A 25,969-nucleotide genomic window follows, 5' to 3' on the forward strand; every position below is an offset into this window, starting at 1 on the left:
CACGCTTTAAGTAATGGAAATCACGGCAAGTAGCTGCTCCATGAGCTTACGCGTCTCCCCACCCCCTAGTGGGAGAACTAATTGGTGTAATATAAGGATGTCTTTGGGAAAATGTGGCGTCTTGTTTTGATATACAAGCATATGTGGGGATAGGAAATCGCGCCGTTTTCTGAGTGAATCGTGTTTTTGACATCAGATGAAATACAAAAAAAAAAAAAAATTTTTCTACTAAAACTACAGACTAACAATACAGAATGGTACAAGAAAAGTACAGTATACTCAGAAAAAAAGGTATTTTTGTCATCTTGAATGTTTTCTTTTTTCTGTTGAGAAAGCTACCTTACTTTTTATTACGTTTATTGAAAATAGAAAAACAAGTCGTATTTATTATCGCTTCCCAGCACATTTCTTGAGAAATGAGTACTATACTATATCTATCGCAACCTTTCCCATATGTGAAACTTTTGGGAAGGTCATACATGTTACAAACCCCTACCCTTTCAGTGTACATGTAGTAAGGTCTTCATTCTAGTCGACGGCGATTGCTTAGTGGCCGTTGGGTGACCGAAATTAGATTTGTGTGACCTTTGATTTTATGATTGGAATATGATGCACGATACAAGAGTGTGATTTAAAAGACAGCAAAACACACAGAACGTAAAATACATGTATCTTTGCTCTTCATCTATGAAATTCGTTAAGCGATCTGTCAAATATTGATAATGCATAATTGATAACAACACTCCTCTTTCCTATGTGCGAATCTTTCCATATACCCACACATTTTATTTTCTAAAACATTACAAAAGCTCACCCCTAAACAAGTTGAGTGGAACCGTCCTAAGCAATCTCCCCACTATGTGTAATAGACTGGGAGGGGAAGGTCGAGACCTGGATATGCGCCCTTCCTACCAGAAAAATATTAAATATCGAGAAACCATATTCAATTTCCACTCCAGTGACCGAACCTTTGACTTTGGTAGATACGGGGTGTAAGTGTGGCCGTCAAAGTTCAAGAGGGCGGTCTTGAGGCATGATGTTACGTTTTCAGTCAAGTAACTCCGAACACTCAAGTTTAAAAGCCTGTATTTGGGTACACATTGACACCTGTTGGTAGATAATTTAATCATCTACTCACATAGTGGAGGAGTGCATCGGACGGTAGTTTCAGTGGGAAATACTTGTTACCGCCGTTAAAACGGAGGTATTGTAATCGGTTGGCTTTCTTGTTTGTTTGTTTGTTTGTTTGTTTGTTTGTTTTTGACAATGGTCTGTGTGTGTGTCCGCAGTTTCGCAATTGGCATTTGAATGCTATGCACACCAGGGACATTAACAGGAAGTTAGGTCAAATGTGCCAGAAAGGTTCCAGAAAGGTGAAATGAAATTGAACTGACTCGAGTCCAGAGTTTTCCCCAGGCGCCCCATGCCGCGGTTTCATCCATAATGTACTTAAGACAGCTCAGAGATCAGTGAAAATGAATCTAAGTAAGAAAAGCCCTCAGACGTAAAGCAAAAAAAAAATTACAAAGCTTGAAATATTTCACCGAGGTATGAGGTTCCGTAGTTATTGTTTCACAATTGGTTCATTTTTCAGACTATTACTTTCATTTTGACAATTTGAATTATAGTGAATATGGTTTACCATTTGTGATTTAAAGTGTGAAGAGAGTGGGAGCTAGGAAGTTCATTCTGAAACGTTTAGCGGAGCTATTGTTTTCGGTCTGTTTGTCTTGGTGTGTGTCCGCAGTTACTTGAATATTGTAGAGTGACAGGATGTGAGGAGGAAAATGGTGCAACTGGAGACCGGCAGGATGGGAAAGTTGGCTTTCCCCGGGTCCAAAGTTGCCTAGTCAGGAGAATGCATAGACAGAATTAGCGAGAAATTTGCAATAATGAATAAGACAACAAATCCGCAAAAACTCTAGATGGTTCACGGAGGTATGAAATCTTTGATTTCTCCTTTTTTGTCTGCACTTGTGAGTAATGGTACATTCAAATTCTCTCAAGTATTACCCAGTACCTATGAACAAATGTGTCATTGAAGAGGCATTAACATTAGAAAACACAATCAAAGAAGCTGACTGTCCTGCCATTATCATCTTTGTTCGAAAACTCAATGCACACCTACATGTACCTTCTTTGAATGCTCAACCAGTATGCGTATTGCGCCTCCTGGTGGAATAGTCTAGAATCGTACACGATTGTGGCCCGAACAGAAGTCCCTTTCCCAGGGCCCATGACTATTCAATCCGCTAGGTGCGCTATTGAGTTGGGCTGTCTGACAATCTCGAGCTCCCTCTGATATTAGGGACCGATCTCTCATTACCTCGACCCTGTAGGGGTGTCTCAGCCCCCCTCTAGCAACAATGGATCCCTCAAGGGCGTTTTCATGATACGCCTATGGAATAGACTATCGATGGTAGTGGGTAGGTACTCTATAAAACTGGAAAACAGGACAATTTTCGCGTCGACAATGCAAACAAACATTACGTTACGAATATCTTGGTCGTTGACAACGAAGAACCGAACCGCCAAGGAAAATTATTTCAGTACAATGCTATGAGATGCTTCTTTTCTTAAAACCCCTACAAGTCTTTTGGTCCGGTCCAAATATGAAGTTTGACCTTCAACTGTCACCTGAACACAGAGACATCCGAAACGTCAAGGTAGAATCTATAAGATATCTTAAACCGTAATGAAATAAAGGATTTGAAATCAAATATCTATCTCTACACCACAGTGGAGAAATTGTCATTTGCTCAATGTCTGCAAAGTTTTAGAAGTTTCATACCAGTATTTTGATGTTTGAATGCTGTTGTAATGAGGTGACCTGAAACAAATCGGATTCTTGCACGACCGGTTTTGATAAGAAAGGTCCGACAACCCGACATAATGACTTAAGATTGCTCTGTCTACGCTGCCTGTTTTTGTTATTCCGCGAAAGGTCATCCCTCCGAATCTTCAATACTTTTTTTCACAAATCCTAAGAAGCAACGCTCCAGAAGAAATGGGGTAGGTAGTTGTCTTATTCATTCATTCAATTAGCAAGTGGGAAAGATTCGTATTGCTTTGTTTTGTTACGTCATGAGCTGTGACGTCAGCGAGTCGTCATGTTGTGCACGCCCGCCATCTTGTTTACAATCTCGTATTTTGTTGTTTTGTTTAAATTAGCTAAAGTTGTAATCATTTTATTGTGAAACAATTTTGTGTATTGAATCACACACACACACACACAGACACACAAACACACACAAACACAGTGACCATGACCTGGGGAGGGGGGCCTTCAAAATCACGTCATAAAACTATGGACTTTCCATGGACTATACCACCCTACTTTCTGGAAGGGTGACAATGTAATGCTGCAGTACCGGAAAATACTGCATGGCTCTTTGAGATCTCAATAACTACGCACATACCAAAATTCTTACAAATCCATCAAAAGGGTCTCGAATTATAGGTGCGAACACACACGCACAAACACACCAAAAACAGTATCCCCGTCAGTGGTGAAGCTCCTTCCCAGAGATAATAACCATACCACCTGTTGCATATCTGACGGTTTTTGCTATAATCTCGTTCCCAGGATCAAAGGTAGCTACGCTGGACAGAATCTCACCCTGACGGTGACCATCAGAAAGAGGACGGCGTTCTTGGTTCTACAAGTGGTCGGATTTGTCCTCTTTTGTGCGTACCTGTTTCAAGTCTCAAGTACTCACAACAGGTAAGAACACCACTCTTTGTAACTTTACAAAACGTCACTATCATTCACTCTTTAGAATTGAATGAAACAATAGAGAGGAGCAAGGACTGAAAAGGGGAGATAGTGAAAAGGGTAAAGATATGATTAGAAAACTATTATCGTAAGAAAATGGCTCATTTTATGAAGTAATTGCCAGAAATGCATGTCCTGTTTCACAACACTCTTAACTGGTATTGACGAAAATCGTTGATTCTGAACAAATATGTCTTTTCACATATGACATCTAGGCCGCTGTATAAGTTATTAATATAACACAAAATAAATCAGGCAACTTGATACTTTTTCTAAGTACAATGTAGTTAGAATTTTCAGATAGCGTCCACTATCTTTTATCAGCAGAATGTATACTGGTTAGTGCAAAGTGATTCTTATATAAAGCCACAATCTTAAACAAATCTTACACCGAACAGGTCTTTAAACTACCAGTTTTTTTAAAAATTAGTAGTACTCTAATGAAGCCTTTATGTAGACTACAATTCAGACAACCAATGTTTGCATGTAAGGTCGTTGTTTGTTTCTAAATACTACGTAACAAATCATTCATTCCATACTTTTTCAGACTGACTAACAACATCGTGGAGCACCATGAGCAACCAAAGAAAGCACCAGTGTGGCCTGGAAGGAGGGAACCCTTAGTGATAGGACTGGGGAACGACTTAGAACAGTTCGAACCCCTCATCATGGCAGTGAAGAACCACCAACCCCTGATCCCCGACGCCCTGCTAGAAAAAATGAGGCGCTACAAGTTTGACGAAACACGTTCAGGCAGAAAGCCTAAAACAAACGACACTGACGACGATAACCGTAACCAACGGCAAATGGTCTTTAAATTGATACAACGGTACGTTTCCAACCCGCATTCGTTACTCCGAAGGCTTGTACGCATAGACCATGATCAAATGAAACAGATAACAGACGTCATTCAAGCCTATAGGACTCAACCCGAGAGTTGGGTTAAGTATTTAGGGACTAGATTCGGTATGGAGTTGAAGATGATACCTAAACAGGACAGTGCGAATCTCGGCGCTTTGCAGAAGTTGCCTCATCCCCCGTTATATGGTCGAACAGTTGACGAAGCGATGACGCCAGAGCTTAGAGTGGGTCGCATGGAACAGTGTACTGTAGCAAGGACACGAGTTGCGTTTCCGAAGCTTCACAAAGTTGCAGGTGATACTATAAAGGGAATTCTACACCGTTTCGGCTACGAAAGGAACTTAACATTCTTGTTGCCCAAACCCTTTCTATCAAGTTGCACGTATCCTTGGAACTTGTACCCCGGTACGAATTACCCGCCGTCCAATAAGAAAAGCTTTGATATCCTTACTTACCACACTGTTTATGATAGTAAAAAGTTTAGCCAGATTATGCCAGAGGACGCGGTGTATCTAGCAATATTAAGGGAACCTTTTAGCCATTTCAAATCTGTCTGGCATTTTTACCATTTGACCGGTGAATTTGGCATTACGTCGAAGGGCACAGAGGGTATTACAACGTTTCTACAAGACCCTGAGAGATACGATACGAGATTTTACGTTGAAAATAAGTCATGTAGAGGGAAGATACAACCCGTTTCTCTTACACGCAACCCTTTATCCGTTGATTTAGGTCTCCCGCTAGAACTAGCGACTATCTATAAAAAGGATGAAAAGGAGAAAAACGAAATTTCAGACACGTTCATTGAAAAAATTGAGTCAGAGTTCCCCCTTGTCATGATCATGGAACGTTTCGACGAATCGCTGGTTCTGTTCAAACGTATGATGTGTTGGAGTTTAAAAGATATCATCTACAAGCGCAGAAACTCTGGGAAATATCTCTACAAAGAAGACGACATTCCAGATAACCTTAAAGAAGTTCACAAACAGTGGAGTCACATAGATTACGCGCTGTACGATCATTTCTACCAAGTATTTCAAGAGAAACTTGACGAAGGCGGGCAAGACCTAGCGGACGAGATCGAACACTTCAAAAAGATCCAGTTACGAGTGTCGTATTTCTGTGACCAGTTGAGCCACGGGTCTTGCACTGTCGGGGAAAAACTCGTCATCCCAGAAAGCAAGTGGGATAAGGGTTTCACCATAGACAAGGACTTTTGTTTACGCCTGGATAGAGAGTTGAAATGCGAATACGTCCTTGCAGCAGAGAGACAAGCAAGGGTAGAATCGTGGCCGGTGACAAGAAAATTCAAGGACGTCAAGATTGACAACGAGAGCAAAGCGACGATACAGAAAAACTGCTTGTTCTGTGAGAGGACACAATACGGCATGTGTCTTTCCGTAGATTACCTTAATTATTTGGCAACGGATGGAATTATTTCGAAGGAGAGACTGAAAGAGTTGAGAATGAAATATTACCCTAAGTCCTACAATCTACACTGTAAAGGGTAGTAGCTTCATGTTTCTGTAGTTTTTGATGTGTGGTTGATGTGTTTTTCTGTGTCTAATTTGACATTAGGAATGTTCACATTTACATTTCGTTCTATCAATCAAGAAGGTTATAGGTTATGTAACCTCCTTGGTTCATTGATTCAAATATTCATTAATTCAAATATTCATTACGTAATTCAAATATTCATTCATACAAATATTCATTCATTCATTCATACAAATATTCATTTATTCGTTCGTTTGTTCGTCTATTCACTATTACTCACTCATGCTTCTTTACTCTTTATTCCTCCTTGTAGAGCATGAGCATAATAGTACATATTCATCCATTCATTGTCATTGACCTCACATGTGTCCCCAAATGTAAACTTTGACCTTTGGGTGTGACGTACCGACTGCAACATAAACTAGATCACGTAAACAATTCATAATATGAAATATGAAATCCCCTTTGATGTGGATTATCTAAGAACGCAAAAAAAAGGCTTATCGGAGACATTGTTTGTTTGTGTTTTTGTGTTGTTGTTATTTTGTAAGAGACTTGAGGCATGTAAAGTTGACCTCGACATGCCCCGGGTCACCGATCATGATGTTGTCCAACCGGTTTCGTCGGCGCCACAACAAACTACAGTAAACTAATCATGGTAAGCTTCCTGACTAGATGTTCTCCGTAACATTCGTATCCCCTTGGCTCTCCACGAAGTTTCTTTTGCTGACAAATCTCGAGGACTTAGAAACCTGAAACCAGAAGGTAAGTCACAACATATACGCCATATATATATATATATATATAGCTTATCATTTTACCGGTACCAGTTTAAATGTTTCGGCACACGTCATAAGTAGTGACGTCAGTATCTTTAAGTTAATTGTGCATGTATGTTAATCCATGTTGAAAACGACGTCACGCCTTGTTTTGACAGAAAGGGGCCTTGATAAATGGTGGTAATCTCCAAACAGATGTTTGGGGTAAGATATGATAGTGACGGTCTCTGCTAAACCCCCAAGATCGCACAGCCCAACTGAGGTCACATAACCTCCTTGCATGCGCACAGTTCAAAGGGCTCGGTTTGGAATCGTCATGAATTCAGTGCCCCCAAAGATCTTCTTGGAGATTACAAAGAGTTACAGCTTTCAGGCCTTAATCATATCAAGGACGCTGTGAGATCTATAGATACAGTCAAACCTGTACAAGTGACCACTGTCTACGCAAAGACTACCTGGCCAATGTGACCACTTTTTGGTGGCCCCTTAGATATTTTTCCCATTGACACAAGCATTAGGAATCCTGTCCACATAGACCAGATTTTATCGGCCCCATGAGTGGTCTTCTTGGGCAGGTTTGACTGTAGGGACAGTGTCGGGGTCAAATTACGTTCGATTCCAACGATATACTGTAACAGATAGTTCCCTACGTTCCCTAGAATTAGACTTACCAGAAAAGTTTTAGAGTAATCATTGGACATTGGGATTCTAAGCTTTGTAGGGCACAAAATGCCGGAAATTCCCAGGATGGGTGGTTCCGAGATTTGCGAAACGAATAGATCTTATCATGTCTTAAGAATTATTAATTTGGAGGAGCTGAAATATGATTTACCATGAATGACTTGTAGATATCTTTATTTTGGAAAGAGGGGTGTGAACTTATAAGCTTAATGCACGCACGTTTGCTTTGGGGGCATTATTTGTAATTTTCAACTAATTGGTCTTACGTCATTTGTCAGTTATCTGGCACATGTCAAGATTCCAACTTAAGGCAGGACACCTATTATTCCAGCCTAGTAAACACGCCATTCAAAGGTCACAACGATTATATTTTCAGCAGTGTGACCTACAGAAAGATAAGGAGAAACGATAAGAAAAAGTAGAAGAGGAAGTTTTCGACAGTGGGTCGACAATACCGTGTTTCAGAGGATAAGGAAGGCTACTCCTGCTTTTTCTGCAACTGGAAATCAGGAAGGACACTTATTGGCATGTTCTATATTATTCAGTGACCCCGCTACAGTGATGTTGATTTCTAGAAGAAGGAAGATGCTCTTCGGTCTGCAGGTGTTTGTCTCGGTTCTCTTGGTAGGTTATGTCTTCAACTCTGCACCACCGAACGACAGGTAAATACAAACATCATATCTAAGAGATTCCGAAATAAGAAGTTATCTGGCAATATGGCTTGTTGTGTACAGTATATAGGATGTTAAGCTTTATTCTTTACCTCTATTTTGTATTATGTTTAACAGTTGTTGTCATACATTGTACCGTGTACAATTGTCGTGCAATTAAGTTCTTCTTCTTCTAGATCTATATCAAATGAATGAATGAAGAGCTTTGTTGCGCACAAGTGCCCACTAGGTTCAGGGTAGGTCACAACAAAATAATAGTTTACATAATACATGTATGCATTACTTAGAAACTTGCACATTGTCTTATTTCGGTCTAGAGACGACTTGTAGTGGAACAAAATATTACTTAACAAGAGTTCGAAGATCTTATACCTCCTCGAAATATGTAGTATTTCTCACATGTTTAATTGTGGCTCATTCATTAAAGATATGGTTTTGATTGATATTACATTATGTCCATTGATTACTTCCTGTTATACCCAAAACGATACCTCCTTGTGAACTAGTAGCCTCTTCCATTGACCCCATGACCTGGAATGTCTATCTGCCAATGTTGATAAATTACTAGTTCTACCGCCTACTTCCTGTCCCTCCAGTATGTGACCTTTTGCTTTTGGTACGTATTAATAGTTATATTTGTTGAACCGTATGGAACATACTAAACTACATGTCATTTTCTCTTCCATCAATTTAGATCCAACAGAAATATCTTAAACTATGAGCAGGATATTACAGAAGTAAGGCAGAGGGCATACGACCATCGCCCTCAGCTACAAATGATCTTCAAACTGGTTCGAAAATACGTGGACCAACCGAATCAGCTTCTCCGAAAACTAATCAGACTTGACGCCAATCAGATTAGAGATGTCATCGACGAATGTCAGACTCACAAGGAAGAGCCAGAACGATTGGTCAAGTACTTCGCCGCGCGGTTTCAACTTCCGTTGAATATGCTGGAAGCTCCGAGAGTCCCTGTACCGATACACGAGAACGCTTGGCAGAAGTTGCCGCATCAGCCGTTGTACGGTAGAACAGTGGAAGAGGCGATGGAACCAAGTTTCAGAGTGGGTCGCATGAAATCGTGTAACACAGAAAGGACACAAGTTGCCTTTCCAAAACTCCACAAAGTTGCAGGCGATACAATAATGAGCATTCTCCATCGCTTTGGCTACGAGCGGAACTTGACTTTTTTGTTGCCTAAACCGTTCCTATTGACTTGCACGTATCCATGGAACTTGTATCCTCGTACGAACTACGCATTTTCCCACAAGGAGCATTTTGATATCCTTACTTACCACACTGTTTATGATAGTCAGAAATTTAGCGAGGTTATGCCAAAGGATACAGTGTATCTGGCGATACTAAGAGAACCTTTAAGCCATCTAAGGTCTGCTTGGGATTATTATGAGATGAAACACCGATTTGGTATTACGTCAAACGGCACTGACGCTATATTGACGTTCCTTCGGAACCCAGAGCAATATGATACACGTTTTTACGTCGAAAATAAGATTTGTCGAGGAAAGATTCCACCTGTTTCACTCACTCGTAGTCCCCTTTCGGTAGACCTGGGTCTTCCGCTGGAGCTAGCGACTTATTTCAAAAAAGACGATTCGTACAAAAAGACAGTGACAGACATGTTTATAGAAAAGATTGAATCGGAGTTTGCAGTTGTGATGATCATGGAACATTTCGACGAATCGTTAATGCTCTTCAAGCGCATGATGTGTTGGAATCATAAGGACATTATTTACATCTCTAGAAACGTTGGGAAAACTACACAAAACGAGGACGATATTCCGAACGACCTGAAACAAGTCCACAAACAATGGAGTTATGTAGATTATGCTCTGTATGAACATTTTTACGCGATCTTTCAAAGAAAAGTTGACGAAGGTGGCCAAGATTTAACAGACGAAGTTGAACACTTTAAAAAGATCAATCTAAAAGTGGCAGATTTCTGCGAAGCGTTGGACAGGTGGTCCTGCGACGTTGGAGAAAAACTAGAAATCCCAAAAAGCAAGTGGGACCCAGGATTCACTGTTGATAGAGATTTTTGTTTGGTGTTCAGGAGAGAACTAAAATGTGATTACGTCATCGCAGCAGAACGTCATGCAAGATCTCACAACTTGCAATTGGCGATAAAGAAACCGTTGAAAATCGTGTCTGACAAAGAGCACAAGGCAACGATACAGAAACACTGTATATACTGTGAGAGAACGCAGAACGGTATGTGTAGGTCTATAGACTATTTGAACTATCTGGCGACGGATGGACTGATTTCCAGGGACATGCTGAAAGAACTGAGGACGGAATATTACCCGAAATCGTACAATCTCCACTGCAAGAACTAGAACAGATACATAATAATCTAGTTTTCGTACAATAGTTAGATACATAATATTACATATATAACAAATCCCTTAGTATCTAAGTACAACGTAGGTACTAAAGGTAATAAATATATAAGAAACTTGAATTTCTTTTTAATTGCGGCAGGCCCGCTGTAGAGAAGGCCAATCAAAATGTGTGAGTAGTGCAGCAACGTCCTCCTACGGATATTGTAGGAACTGCACAATATTGATATGTACGTTTTATCATTGGTTTATTCATTTCATTTCAGACACAATACAATTAATACAATAGAGTCATGCACTGCCATTCACCTCGCAGCCTTATGTCGGCTGAATTATGTGACAACATGGCGTTTACAAACAGTGACAATAAAACCATATACTTTAACATTGATAAAATTCTTATAAAATTCTTGGTAGACCAACTATATGGGGTTATTTATGAGGTGGATAAGGTACGGTAATGTGCTTTTGTTATATCTTTCGGTGCGCGCTGGCAATCGGTCAAGTTTTGTTTGTTGTCTCGTTGTCCTCCCACTGATCCCCCCCCTGGTTTGTGGTAGCCAGTGTCGGTACATGGTGGAAGTATGGATGTTATTTGCAAACTTTCTACATAGGGCAACTCTGCGTTCTTCAAGTGTCTGTAGCTGTAAAACCTCCCGAGCTGACTTGTAGCTGGTGAACTCCTTGCCAAGGATGATTCTGGTGGCTCTTCTTTGTATGCTCTCGATCTTCTTTCTTTGCGTTGTGGTTAACCCTGGATGCCATAATGGGGCGGCATATTCGAGCACAGGGCGCACGAAACAAGTATACACAATAAGAAGATCTTCGGTGGGCAAGTTGAATTGACGCAGACGACAAAGTAAGTATAGCCTTTGATTCCCCTTCTTGGTTGTTTCCGTGACATGAGTGCCGTGACATCTGAATTTCGCTTTCTCGATGCTATTGGCAAATAGATAGCATGGAATGCCGTCTACATCCTCAGAACGTTGACACTGTACAAAATGCATATATCACCGTGTGTTGCTGAATGGTAACGTTATTTACCATCGAAAAGTACCATTCATAGTTGCCATAAACGACGATTAAAAGCCCTGTGCCGTAACGGGTCACTTTACAACTCGAGTATTATTTTATCTTGTCATTATCAACATCTTTTACGATATATATGTATTGCACATACATGTATAACGTTAGTACATAATTAAATACCAGAGGCACCAACTATACAATGCCAATATAAGGTAAAATTTGGCACATTGTTTTTTTGGGCATTAGTGCAATTTATCCGTGTATCTTAGCTGAAAATGCACTCAGTGTTGTTTTTTTTCCAACAATTTTACAGATAGGCATTGTATTGATGCAACACGCATACTTCTTTACACGTAAGGAGTCCCATTCAGAAACGCGACACTAATCAGGCGCCTAGGCCTGGCAGGGTACGGGGTCCTGCCCTCCCGGAAGTAGCCAGGACGCCAAAAGATGGCGACTGAGCAACCAGGTACAGTGGGTGTGCCTTCAAACACTTGCGATTTCTACCGCCTACACCCGGATTTTCAGCTCTTTTGAACGATATAGACACACAGGTAAGATGATATGACTGTTTTGTATACTTTTCATACATAATTATGAATATAAAAGTAGGATAACGACTGTTAAAAGGGGGTTTCTAACGGGCCTTGCTCGTGGGATAGCGGTAAATTTCTGGACATGGTTGAGTGGGCACCGTTATACGGGTAAACTTGCACGGGCAAAAAATACGTTTTCTTTTCTTCCAACAAAACCTTGACTTTCCATGAAGAGGGCACAGAAATGATTATATAAAAATGATAAAGTAATTTGTAATATTGGTGTGTTTTAAAGTGTGATTTTGACCGCTAGAAATTGGAAAACGTTCAAGAAAACGTGAGTTTTGTTGTCACATGGTCAGTTTCGCAATCGATAACATAACGTTTGACATCTTTTGTTTTCTACGGACATTTTGTAGTTTTCGAAAGTGTAACAAGATTATTAGATTAAAAATCAAACTTGGGCGACAAAATTGAGTTTTTATTTAGGATTTAGGCCGTTTTCTTTCTGCTTTTTTTCTCTCAGTGGTTGCGGCATGTTTACAGTAACATGATACACCATAACAATGTAATGTAGCCACTCCGCTATTTCTGCCTTTGACGTGTATCGACTAAAACTTCAATCATATTACTGTTTATTATTACAACGAAAATAGAGTTTAGAAAAGCGCTAAAAGCTTTTAAGTAACAAAGTAGAAAAGTAAAAAAAAAATAGTTTTGAAAGGTTTTATCCTAAGACTTGGTTTTTGTTCCCTATTCTTCAAAATGTGGTCAATTTTTTTCACACTCGACTTACTTTCATGCATGAATTATTGTTATGAATTATTGATAACTCCCATAATAGTACTGAGTGCTGTATCTGGGTATTATTAACCCTGGTTAGTAACATATGGAGTGAGTCATGGGAGAATAGTGATTAGGGTTATAGGGTAGTCACACGCCCTCAAATTTGTTTGTTTATTGGACATTATCAAAACAACGACAACACCTATGTAATCTCCAAGCAGATGTAAGGATTTAGTTCATTCTCAGTATTTTACATCAATTTTTGCGACATCGGTACTCTTTCTAGTATAGTTGTATTTTTTTTAAAGCTTTGCCATCTCCAAGGAGATTACAACGCACCTTGAACGCACCTAGCAGTGTCTGATCGCTCTAAAATCAATTTAACACCTCACTGCAACTAAACATTTAAGGTACAGTCAAACTTGTACAAGTGACCACCTCTACATAAGGACCACCTGGCCAATGTGACCACTTTTTGGTGGTCCCTTAGATAAATTTTCCCATTGACACAAGCATTAAGAATCCTGTCTATAGTGACCACCTGTCCACATAGACCATATTTTGTCGGTCCCCTGAGTGGTCTTCTGTGGCAATTTTCACTATATATTTTAGTACAGAATGTAGTAGGTTTCTGTTGTATATGCCGAAGAAGTATTGTATTGTAAGTTGTAGAACCAACTCTAAGCTTGAAAATTTCATGCATTTCATGGTCTATTTCTGGCTACGTTTTTCCTATGCACATTGTAGCCTTTGCAAGGTGTGGCTTATAGTTCAAAGTCCAGAAATACCGTATTCGGTAGATTTTTAACAACATTTTTGTAGGAGATCAATACAGTAATTTATACCCGACCCAGTATTTCAAAATCAGATATACAGATTTAAAGTTGAATTGAAAAAGTTAGAATTACGGAAAAAGTGTACAGTTTTTTTGTAATGATTACTGTCTATCTATACCTTGTATGTATAATTGCAATTTGATGGTTTGATAGTGAAAATCTGTATGTTCTTTTGTATTATCATTTGCTGGACAAAGGTGGACTCAAAACTCAAAAGCTTAAAGCACTAGAAGATTCTTGAAGCAGCCGTTCAAAATTTCATAGTATAATCCAATGCCAATGGAATGTCCTTTTTCTAATGCACCTTTCCTGTTATGTCTGTCAAGAGTGACTTTTTCCTTATTTGGACGGTTGCCAACGGTAACCAGCGGCTGCTGTCAGTCATTACCTAACAAAGTGCGGCTGTAAACCTTTGAGTGTGCGGTGAGTCAGGGCTCACAGTCAAAGCAGTTACTGTTACTGATCCTATGAGGGAAGGAAATTAATAACATGAATCATTTTAGTTACATTGTATAGGGGAGGGCTGGAAATGTTTTATTTCTGTGACTCATAGTACATATCAGGGTTGCAAAATGACTTCTATGAATTTTATGAAAAATGCATGAATCACCATGCGAAAACATACAAATCTTAATACGAAAAACGCATGAAGCACTATGCAAAACTTAAGAATCTTATGGAAAACGCCGTTTTATGCAAACCGACCAACCTCTGCATTGGGAAAACAGAACCTTTCTTAGCGTTTTTACCCACAATATTTTGATTTTAAAGCATTGAACACTAAGACATATTCAATAGCCTGTGAGCTACTCTTTCTTAATTTCGTCACGCTGTCTTCTCTTGCAGAGAGCACAAAAATGACCATTTTGTACCTCACGTAACTTATTGTGTAACACATAGATACACCATTAACACTAATGCACTCAACGATGCATAACTATACCTATAACTACTACAAGGTATCGGCAAACCCATTCCAATAATTACCGCTTTAATGATACCATCAGCCTCAGCTAATCGTTTGTCTATCTGTAATAGTACCTTCTAGAGACAGAAAGGGCATCAAGGGCATCTAGGGATACTGGCCCCCTACATTTTACCTGCAAAGGTAGCTATAAAATAGGCAATACTGTAAATTTTTAGATTATTGTTGTGGGGATTTTATTTTGTGATAGGCAGGGAAAGTTTTTTTTTGCTGTGTTATGAGTTTGTGGTTGAAACAGTATTGTAGCACAAAAAAACACAAATATTCTAGGTGTATTCAAATGATTTCTTGGTGGAAAGGCACTTCGCATTCAAAATCACCGCAAGTATTTCAAGATTAACAGTATATATATGGGAAAATTGTTGCAAAAGTCGCCCCTCCCCTTAAGAAGAAAGACTGTAAAATACATTACATGTATTTTCTTGTAAGTCTGTACTGAAATGACCTTTATCATTCAGCATTATTTATAGCATGCTTTATTTATGTAAGTTGGTCTTGCAACCTTTTCAAAATTTTGCATGCTTCGGCAGATGAATAAACCTTTAATTGTAAAAGACCAAGGAAAAAATTTGATTTAGCGACAGCAAGAGTATAAATATGGGCCTACTGTCTGGTTGTATTGTTCTTATTTGATGTAAAAAAAGTTGATAAAAAATTCATTGATGAAACCATACGTACGTGTGGACAGGTATCCATGAGGTAGCCATTTCTGCATCTAAAAAAGACCAAGGAAAAATTTAGTTCGGCTACAGTGAGTGTATAGCTATGGTTGTACTGTTCTCGTGTTATGTGAAAAAACTCAATGAAAAGCTATCGATAAAAGCATATGTACGTGTGGACAGGTATCCATGATGTAGCCATTTCTGCATCAAAAAAGTGACAAGAGACCAACGAAAGGCCACAGTAAGTGTATAGATGTGGGATCGCTGTCTTCCAATTGTTCGTGTGTGATAAAGGTCAAAAGTTATCAATGAATAGCTAGCAATGATGTTGCTATATTTTCTGTATTCAGAAAGTGATAAAGACCACGGAAAAATTTAGTTTGGCCACAGTAAGAGTTTAGATGTGGGTTCGCTGTCTTCCTTGTATTGTTCGTGTGTGAAAAAGGTAAAAGAAAAGTCATCAATGAACAGCTAGCAATGATGTTGGTGTATTTTCTGCATCTAGAAAGTGAAAAAGACCAAGGAAAAATTTAGACTGGCCACAGTAAGTGTATAGATGTGGGTTCGCTGTCTTCCTTGTATTGTTCGTGTGTTACAAAGGTCAAACAAAACGTTATTGATGAAAGTGTACGTACATGCAGACAGGTAGCCATGATGTTGCGTGGTCGGGTTCTCCGGGGGAAAAGCGAAGACTGCACGGCTCAGACGTTAAACCTTCGCCATCGGTCAGAACTGACAGATAGTACCCTGGGGACAAGAGTGATTCAATAAGGCTTGTACCCGGGATAAAAGGATGTCATGACACCTGCATTTTTCAAACGTAATTGAAATCTTAACAGCTTCTTTCGGTTCCAGGCACAGGGTAAAGAGATACAGACTGTACGTATATTAACCTTCTCCCTGCTGCCTGACTCTGTAACCAATAGAGAATAGCATGCCAAACGACTACTTCGGTGTGCTAAAGGTTACAGGTATTTTTGTACGGTTTTGATAAGATAATGTGCATACAAAGGCAAAAGTCTGACATGTCAGATATTTTCCATCTCTAATTTTTGTTGTCCTAATATTGGCAAAATGGAAAGTAGGAAATACAAATAAGATTAGGGATTGGCTCTCACACACATTGAAGTTCTAGTATAATGCAATAGTTTATTTTAACATCATATTTCAATTATACAGATGTACATTGAACGAGCACAATTTTCTATTGCAACGGAAATGAAGAGAACATGTTGGAAAACAATTCTACAATGTTTTCATCCATCAGGAGTCAGATTTAAAATTTTCTGTCCCTTGCCAGTCTTCTCCCCTTAGGGCTAGGATCGGCAGGGTTTCTGCAAGGGTTGGTTGAGTAACCGGAAACACAACACTCTTTCCCTTGGCCTTACCTGTTTAAATGGACAGGTACTTAAGGTGTTGGAAGTACAAGTCAACAGGGAACACCTGGGCAGGTGTAGTTCTTAGACACGTGTCCGCAGCACCTTAAAGTGGGGCAAAGGGAGAAACAAACTTAATTGTTCTGGCCGTCACCCGTAAGTGGCTATGTGGGCTTTACTAGTATTTTGAGATTTCTTGGTCATGCAATGAATCAATTATGTTGACGTGTTGTTTTCTTCTCTTTGTAAGATAGAAGCTGGGGAATGGTGGGATTGACACTGGGAATAGATAAAGTGTTAATTTTTAGCAGGAAGTTAGATGTTGAAATTGTGGGAACATATTTTGTCCAAAGTAAGGCAAAGTAGTCATCCTCAATTGAGGTGAAGCATGATGCTTTTTCAAGTAGCTAGTGGTATTTTTGTCCAGAATCGAGGTCACTTTGTCCTTAAAAAGCTTCAATAATTGTTTAAAAGCTTCTTCTGTGGTACCAATACTGTTGTGTTTGTAAAAAGTAAATGCCTTTGTAGAAGCATTTAACCAGCCGTCTTTGCCCATTCTTTATCTATTGTGCTTACCTGACTAAGGAAACAAATGGAAGGAGAGGAATTAAGTGAGCTGTCGCCTTCTAATTGGTACTTTTGCATGGTAAAGTGTACAGGGTAAACATGATTATTGGTCTTTCTACGTTTTCTTGTGTACAGCGGAAACAAATGACTTCATTCTAATTACTTTTTCCAGTTGCTCTGACAAGTTTTCTGTGATGATATGTCAACGGTTGATCACAAAAATGTTGTTCTGTTTTGTAAATCGACCAATGTCAATTTTGTAAGGGATGTTGTTTACTTTTACTTGTGAAACAGCACATATCCCATGTCATTTCACAGGGCTAGAAATACTTTTTCTGTGTATCTGCAGTAATATTGAAAACCACTTGCACCAGACAAATTTTACTTGCACTTTCAGGAAATATGGATCATACATGTAGAAGGTCTACATGGGGACCTTTAACGGTAATGTTAGATTTAGCTTATCGTTTAATGGTAAATTTAGGACGACTCCAATGCTTAAAGGTGAATTTACAAAAACAGCTATGCATAATGGTAAATTGATGTGCATTCCTGCCTTAGATTTGGATATCTCGATTTGTAAAGCTAGGGTGTTCCATTGTGAATTTGGGCATTCTGTCGTTTGAAGAATATTTCAATAACGCTTAACGATGAATTATGAATAACAAATGATGTTGTACGTAGGATTGAAGCCACCATTTTCATTCCACAAATTGTTTATCGACAGTGTTTAACCTTGAATTAGAGCGGGTATAGGCTATGATTAACGGCGAATATTGAAATAGCTCCCTACACCTCACAGAAAAATGAATGCAGACTCACTGCACTAAAAGCTGTCCAGGAACCATATTTCAAATTTTTTGTGTCATTTCATAGTTGTCAATACAGCAAACAAAACTTCACATATACATGTGAACCCAGTACATTGATAAATAAATTATATATTGGTATAGGTAAACATCAGAAATACCTGCACAACTCCAATTTTACCTGAATATACAGGTAGTATTTCGAGCCCTGTTTTATTTATCACATTGTGTTTCTACTAAAACAAATATTTTCCAGTTTGTTCCCTCCTCAAAAGCTCTCAAAGAACAAACATGGGAGAAAGCTTTCACTAAAATAAACAAGGCAATGTTTTGAAACTACACCTCAACACATTGGACATGTAAACAGGTGGTTTTAAACTTTTGACACAAACCATTTGCTTAAAATTCTCACTTTTAGGACAGAAAATACTCACCTTCAACCTCTTTCAGGGATAAAATGTAGTAGAAAACTGTAAAAGTGTTAAAGTATGATGTTTACAGCTGTAAAATGTTTGTTTACAGTTTCAAGGAGTTTTTCAGACAGCATGAATGGGAGGATGGCTCAACCAAGACCCCCAACACCCTTTAGTTTTTACCTGATGTAGGTTCTTGCAGGATTTTTTTTTTCAAAGTGGCTCTTGTTATTGTCAAAATTATCATTGAAGACTATTTTTTCTATATCTTTATATTGAATATAATGGAGATTAGCAAATTGAAACATAATTCTTACACTTAAAAGCTAATCTGATAAAAGGCCCCTGACACATTTTAGGTATTTGCCTGATTTAGGTAGATACAGTACTACTGACAATGAAGTTCTTTCATTTTAATCATGCTAGCTGAATATTTTGAATAGAGAAAATGTTGTTGAATACAAATTTTGGCTTTTCTAATATAAATTGCATTATGGAACATTGCAAAGCACTAAAAAGAATAAAGTATCTTTATAGGATTATTGTTATGTTATGATAATTTGATGTACTGCACAACTGACCTATATTTTTATGTAGGGTAATTCACGATTAGACCGATCCTGACTGTCCATCACAATTATCAGTTCAACCAATGATAGCATGGCAATTAGCGGGTCGACCAATAAGAGAGTGGCTTCATGTCAGTGAAATATTTTCATATTATTAGTATTTTGAACTTGGTTTTAACAGAGGTGCTTTGGGTTATAGGATCAGTGTATTTACAGCTTCAGTTTGGTAATTAGTTGCAGTGCAAAGATGTTTTGGTCCAACACGGAAAAAAGAAGAAAAAAAAATCAATAAATTCTGGGAGGGGTCAAATAGTTAGTGCCAGGCAGGAACGCCCTAAAAAACCCACTTGAACTTTGTACCATACGTGAGGACTGAAAAGTTTAAAAACAGTTCGTCTGACAGGTTGCTAATGTTGCTGCACAAAGATGATAGTCTTTTGGTAAGTATGAAATGATTTATTAACTTGTATAATGTATGATAATGTACCATCAAAACTGCCCAAGGAGACCACTCTGGATCAAAAAAATCTGGTCTATGTGGACAGGTGGTCACTATAGACAGGATTCTTAATGCCTGTGTCAATGGGAAAACCAAGGGATCACCAAAAAGTGGTCACATTGGCCAGGTGGTCCTTATGTAGAGGTGGTCACTTGTACAGGTTTGACTAGTGTATGTGAAAACCTGTCAGTTTTGATAGAAGGGGTTTGTTCTAATTATAGCTCGAAGGGGTCAAAAGTAGGTGGTCACATACCTGCCCTGGGTCATCTGAAATTATGGGAAATTTTGGGGCAATCTGCGAAGTTTGCTTTCATATGTTCCAGATGTTACAAGGACTTTTTTTATGTAACTTTTCTAATTTTATCACTGGCACTAAAAATAAAGCTGAATATATGCCAAGGTCCTTGTTGATAAGAATAAGGTGTGAAATACAATTATGATACAACACAGATGTTGATTGGCTGATCAAATCCTCATAATATGTATGCTTTGTCAGAAATATAATGTGTGTAGGTCTTGTAGGATAAACATGAGTAGGCATATGTATTATTTCAAAAATAAAATAGAATAAAATTTATTATTTTGGTTGGTTCATGCACATATATAGTCAGGCATCCAACTTGATATGTGATATCAAAGGTAGTTTTCTCTATTTTCCTAAAAGGCAAACGCAATGTGACATTTCCTGAACTTCTATATCTATATGAGAAATGGTCACATTTTGACAAGGAAAACATCTGCCCCCTCCCCCATTAACAGGTGTTTGTTATGGGTGAAAAAAAAATGTCACATTTTGTTGCAGCCCTGACCATGTAACAGCTGTATGTGTCCATCCTTTGTTAAATATTGACTCTTTTTCTTGTTTTCCTCCCGAAAGCAGTCCAGGAGAGGCACTTTTGTTGAAGTGTTTGCTGATTAGAACTTAAGGCATTTTTCGGAAGCTGTTTTCAGTAATATTACTGATGTAACGTTACTTGTTGATATATTTCAAAATTCATGTCAAAGAAGTTTCAAATAGTGTACTAGTATTGTACAAGGTATTATTGTATCTGCTAGTTCCTAAAGCCTAACTCATAACTGACAATCAGAGTATACCGGTAAGTCAAGTCACCTTGCAATTTTCCAGTAGCACAGCCACAAGCCATAAAATTTGGGTGTGTTGTGTTTGGATACAGTTCGTACACTGTTGCCTGGCTCTCAAATATAAGGGCCAGATGTACACAAGGAAATTTAGGGGACGTACAACAACGGCGTACGTCAGGCTTTTTGTTGCATATAAAACCGGCCCACGGTGGCATTTTTATGGCCCATCGTACGCCAACTTCAGGGTAGACATACAACCGTCCAGGACGTCTGTGACACTCCCAACCTCATACTAGTCATAGCTATAGGTCTGTTGTGTTACTTTCTTGGTGATATGCCTCTCTATATGTGTTATAAAAATGTGTAGAGATGCCTGGAATGTCTGGTTCACAGTATAGATTAAATAGGCGAGTTAATGATGGATTTGATTGAATCTGTCCCAGACTAAGCAGATTGTCCACCTTCAATAATTGATGATAATGACTTAAAACCTGTCAATCTGGTCTTATGCAGCTTTTACTAAACTGTAAACTGTTGTGTTATGCCTTATACACTATCTGTAGTCTGAAATTATTCATTTTATCTACATGTATTGTTAGACATTTCTTTTTTAAATATTTAGTATTTTGGTTAGAGTTTGCAAGGCAAAAATATTTTGATGAGACTAATAGTATGAGAAAAAACATTGGGGAATTGCATACCTACAACAAGATCATACAAGGTATTTCATAGTTAAGAGGTATTTCTTTAAGATGTTCTAGATCATAGATCTGAACCAAGGTATTCCAAACTCCCCAAAACTCTATATGGAAAGTAAAAATAAAATGTTAAGCTTTTAATAAACAAACCAAAAAGCAATGATGGTGAAAACAGAACCTCTTCGGTTTGGTAAAACATTCCTGAAACATATAAGCCATGGCAGAAGCCATGATCAGCTGTTAATATTTGATTCCAAAGGTAATCCATGTTGAAAGTGGACTGTCAGCCCCGTACAGATAGATTACTGTATAATGGCTGTGAATTAAACTCTGTTTATTTACTCCAAGAGGATTTGGATCAACATTGCATCTTGACCAGTCTTGTAACTATGGAAACGTACTGCAACAGTAGCTCTGTGTATATTTCCTCCGTGAAAACAGATTGAAGTATTTTTTTCGGTCTATGTGTTTGTTTCTCCCGGTGTGTGTCCGTAGTTATTTGAATATTGCAGAGTGACAGGATTTGAGATGGTGTAACTGGAGACTAGCAGGATTGAAAGGTTTGCTTGGCCAGAGGTTTATCTGAAATTTGGAAGCCCTTGTTGTTAATTTTCGTTGTTAGCTCTGTGAATTTAAGGTTACGAATGAAAATATACTTTCATGTCTTGAAGTTCAGATATTTTTAATGGATGGGGTGAAAATTTCCTCCATCCCGACATGCGGATTTCTGTCCCGGGACGGAGGGACAGGTCCTGGAGACAGCCCTGTGTCTATAAACCACAGGAACACAGGCATGTTGCGATAGGACAAAAAGCAAGTGGAGGTCCAAACAATTTCCGTGTTGACTTTTGAATGCTGATCCTATGCAAATCATGCTAGGGTCAAAGTAGCTGTCAGGAGTGGTACATAACAGGACAGCGCTATTGTTGTTGTCACGTTATTGGTTAGAGCGTACCAACAGTACAGATCGCTGTTCACATAAGGATACGGCTCCTAGCCAGTTGTACAAAATGTACCAGCTTTGCCTTTGTATCATTTTCAAAAGAGTTCATGAGTGTGTCTAAATATAGCAATAAACAATGTGCAGAAAGAATTGATTGGCAATAGCATGGCCAGTTTTGTTATGAAGTACATTTTGCTCAGCTTGGGAGGAAAGGAACGCAACAAAATATGAATCAATGACTTCTTTAACCTTATCCCTGCTGCCTGACCCTGTAACCAAAACAAATTTAGTGCCAAAAGGTTACTTCAGCAGGGAGAAGGTTAAACTTAAAAGAGAGCAAAGTTTGTTGTATCATATCAGATTGTACATTTAGGATTGCAAATAGTTCAACCTCACAAGTTTTGAAATATGTCGCTCTTGCATGTTTTTCCAGAGCTCTTTTACCGGTATTTCAATTGTTGGTAGAATTTGGTTTGAAACTTTATTTGATATCAAGGACAGAAGATTTAATAGGATTTTTAGACACTCAGGAGCATGAATGTAAATTCAAAGTCTGTTTTAGCATTAAAAAAATTCTGAGTACCCCTCAACTGTTTAAATGGAATAGCCTTAAACCTTTTTGTCCTTTTTGCACACACCACACTGCTTTGTGTGGATGCTTTAAAATCTGTTTAGCGTCTGAAAGGCAAAGACTACCAAGCAGCTGTACATATATACTTAAAAGGTCACGGCTAAGACCTGGTACAGATGCATAAAGAAAACCGGAAAGAAAGAAACAGTACCAGTGTCACTTGGTAAAACCTTGAACTTAACAATGCATGACCCCCTTTTGTATAAGAAAGAGGTTTCTGACAAAATACTGTATATCTTTAAATTTTCTGTTTTCACAGTGACCTTTCCTTCGCAAATTTATGATGCCGCAACTTTGCGTTTTCAGCGTACTACAGAATTGTTTCAACCGCAAACTTAAAACACCATTCCTCTTCTTCTGCGAAATGAAGTCAATGCGAAAATAAAGGAACTTACAGTATCAGAAATGATGTTTGTATTATTTCAACAAGATGAAATTTGAAAAAACAAGTACTGGATCAGGTTATAAAAATTTTAAAAGAAACAATCAGATGCATTTTTCTTTATTCCTGAAAACAGTGATAAGAAACAAAAAATTGTATTCTTTATGCCCCTATCCAGTTGTAAAGAGGCGATGTTGCATGAAAATACAAGAGACCCAGGGTGAATATAAGGGTAAAGGTGCGACATGCGTAAAAGCTTTTCCAATACAACTATCGTCACATTGTTGCCACTCCACACCCCGAGTATACCAGCCAAAGTGCAGAACTAGCATGCCTGGCATACTTTCCTGTATCGCAAGATGTGCTTGGCTACGCTTCGTTTCTGTTGTGTGTCCCACCACTTGCGGTATGTATAGGATCTGTCACGGTTTGTGCAAGTTAAAGATTCTGTCATATTTACATAAGGGGTTTCCAAGGGAGGCTGTCATTTTTTCTAGGAATCCTTCTCTGCTAGGAGGATGTTGTAAGTTGATAATGTTCTTGGGTATTGTAACAGTTTAATATAACATTAATTGTAAGTTGCAGCCAAACCAGGTGTAGTGACTGCTATATATAGAATTGTATATTTAGTTTGTTATCTGATAGCCCTGAAAAAGAACAATGTTTGCAAGCTGTTGCAAAATTAAAATATCTTTAAGAGTTGAACTTGTGCTCTCTGCAGTGAAGATATCATGAAAAATCAAGCTTTCGTTTCTCAGTTTTGTGTGCCATGAGTATTTTGGAATTGGAGTTTTCTTTTTCCTTTCTTATAAATGTGGGACCAATAGCTATAGCTAACAATGCGTGACTGCAAGTCTCAACTGTGGCTTGCCTTTCAGACTCAAAACTCCAATGCACAGCTAAATAAGGACTTGAACCCATAGCTCTCTAATCCCAAAATGTATAGAAATTGTTAACCACAAAACCACAATATTGTAAAATGGCTGTTGTAGTGATGTATTGTGATGTACACATGTAAAAGATGGGGAGATAACGTAAAGTACTCCAGTTACTGATCAGATAAATGCCAACGCTTCATTTCCCATGCAAAGTAAAATGCTTCTTCATTAATGTTTCATAGCTGCAGTTTTTCCCTTACGTACATTGCTCAGGAGACTAACGGCAGACTGGCAGACTATCCCACAATTCAGCTTGCATCACTGTAAATTCATTCATTTTTGCTGTGGTTTTATTTCACGATTGGAATTCATGGATGAAAAAAAGGGTTTTTGCTGTGTTTTCGATTAGTAGTTGAAAGAATTCTGTAGTACAGTAGTAATACATTGGAAATGTTTATTGCAGTGTTATGAATTTGCAGCGAAGAGGTGAAAAAGGCAAAAGTAAAACCACTGCGAACGTTTACAAATTTACGGTAGTTTTTCCTCAAGGTATTGTCTACTGACCTACATAATTTTCAAAGTCTTACATAAGAAAGTGATATTTGTGTGTCTTGTTTTCATTTCTAAATAGATAGAAGTTCATTTTCTACCACAGAAAACATAATATTTGTTTAAATAGACATGGTAATATAAGAATGTTGTATGTTTGGGAAGAATGGGGGAAATTCTGCACTTATAATTTACAATGAATAAATGATGAAATTTCGATGAACTAACGGTTGGTCTTATTGTTCATAGTATAACTAACCCTGTAATTCTGAATGGTAATCAGTATCTCCCATCACGTGTACAGTACAGTGGCACTGGGATGCATGTTTGATATCTGAAGCGTGCATTAGAAAGTCCGCAGTCAAATGTTGGCCAGTTGTTGCTTGTTCAGTTTGTATGTATTGAGAATTGTGGTAATATATTATCGCCTCGGCTCATTGTACGTATTGAAATTCTTTAAATGTAAGGGAATTTCCCTGATACATTGAGCTTACATTAACAAAACAGTGCCTGTCTTCTTATGTAGCTGCCTCTACAGACTGTAGAGCGTAATCAGCCATTTTAATTCCACATAATCTGTAGCTAGACTGCTAAAATTTAACATGTAGCATAATTAGTGCATTGAGCGTTAAGCACAATTGGTATCCAAATTTAGCGTAAAGCGAAGCTAGCCTGTCAAATTTAGCGTAATATGTAGCCCCTGCCTTTCTGAATATAGATAATACATTGCCCCCCCTATAGAATGGTGTTTTAAATGATCTTTTCTACTTTCTGTATTTTCCAGGACGTTAAATGATGTTTAAGACCAGTAGGATTGACTTCAGCAGCCTGCCCGACCCCACCCCAGTTTGGGAACTGGTGGACAACATCGGGGTGGGCACGTACGGAGAGGTGTACAAGGTGCAGCACAAGAAAACAGGTGAGATGTGAAGGTTAATGCAGACTGGCTTGTACTACTTCAGGGCTTGATATATTGGGTGCATGTGCACCTTTGTGCACCCAGAATTAGAGCTGTGCACCTATTGTAAGTATCAGAAAAAGCAACATAACCTTTGTGGTACTTTATTAGATGTATCACTTGTTTAAAATTTTGAAGTTAGCCATAGATTTTCAGATT

The 25,969-nt window shown here is 38.5% G+C and overlaps 2 protein-coding genes and 1 long non-coding RNA gene across 4 annotated transcripts in view; 2 read left to right on the top strand and 1 right to left on the bottom strand.

Moving 5' to 3' along the window:
- Positions 1–2,849: 2,849 nt before the first annotated feature.
- On the top strand, positions 2,850–9,792 carry LOC136420756 (uncharacterized). Its single transcript, XM_066407854.1, has 5 exons — positions 2,850–3,012; positions 3,587–3,724; positions 4,323–6,898; positions 8,139–8,255; positions 8,959–9,792. Exons 1-3 carry the CDS (start codon positions 3,008–3,010, stop codon positions 6,145–6,147), a joined length of 1,968 nt encoding a protein of 655 aa, XP_066263951.1. The 5' UTR covers positions 2,850–3,007; the 3' UTR covers positions 6,148–6,898; positions 8,139–8,255; positions 8,959–9,792.
- A 2,283-nt stretch (positions 9,793–12,075) lies between these two features.
- Positions 12,076–25,969, top strand: part of LOC136420430 (myosin-IIIb-like) — a 42,523-nt gene continuing 28,629 nt past the window's right edge. Inside the window, exons 1-2 of one of the 2 annotated variants that reach the window (XM_066407352.1) lie at positions 12,076–12,204; positions 25,637–25,771. In XM_066407352.1, coding sequence (XP_066263449.1) covers positions 25,645–25,771 — 127 coding nt within the window. In that variant the 5' untranslated portion in view covers positions 12,076–12,204; positions 25,637–25,644. Of the gene's footprint in view, positions 12,205–19,577; positions 19,630–25,636; positions 25,772–25,969 lie in introns of those variants that run through there. The other variant, XM_066407353.1, reaches the window with a different exon arrangement.
- Positions 15,346–16,986, bottom strand: LOC136449273 (uncharacterized). The gene is made up of 3 exons (XR_010758006.1): positions 16,844–16,986; positions 16,091–16,202; positions 15,346–15,508 (listed from the first exon to the last, which is right to left on the bottom strand). It is a non-coding gene; the product is annotated as an uncharacterized lncRNA (long non-coding RNA).

The sequence above is a fragment of the Branchiostoma lanceolatum genome, chromosome 15, assembly GCF_035083965.1.
Source record: "Branchiostoma lanceolatum isolate klBraLanc5 chromosome 15, klBraLanc5.hap2, whole genome shotgun sequence".
NCBI lineage: Eukaryota > Metazoa > Chordata > Leptocardii > Amphioxiformes > Branchiostomatidae > Branchiostoma > Branchiostoma lanceolatum.

What these genes read in the sequence shown, in the direction of transcription:
- LOC136420756 (XM_066407854.1), top strand. An exon ending in GTCTCAAGTACTCACAACAG is followed by an intron (nt 3,725 to 4,322) that starts GTAAGAACACCA and finishes ATACTTTTTCAG; the next exon opens with ACTGACTAACAACATCGTGG.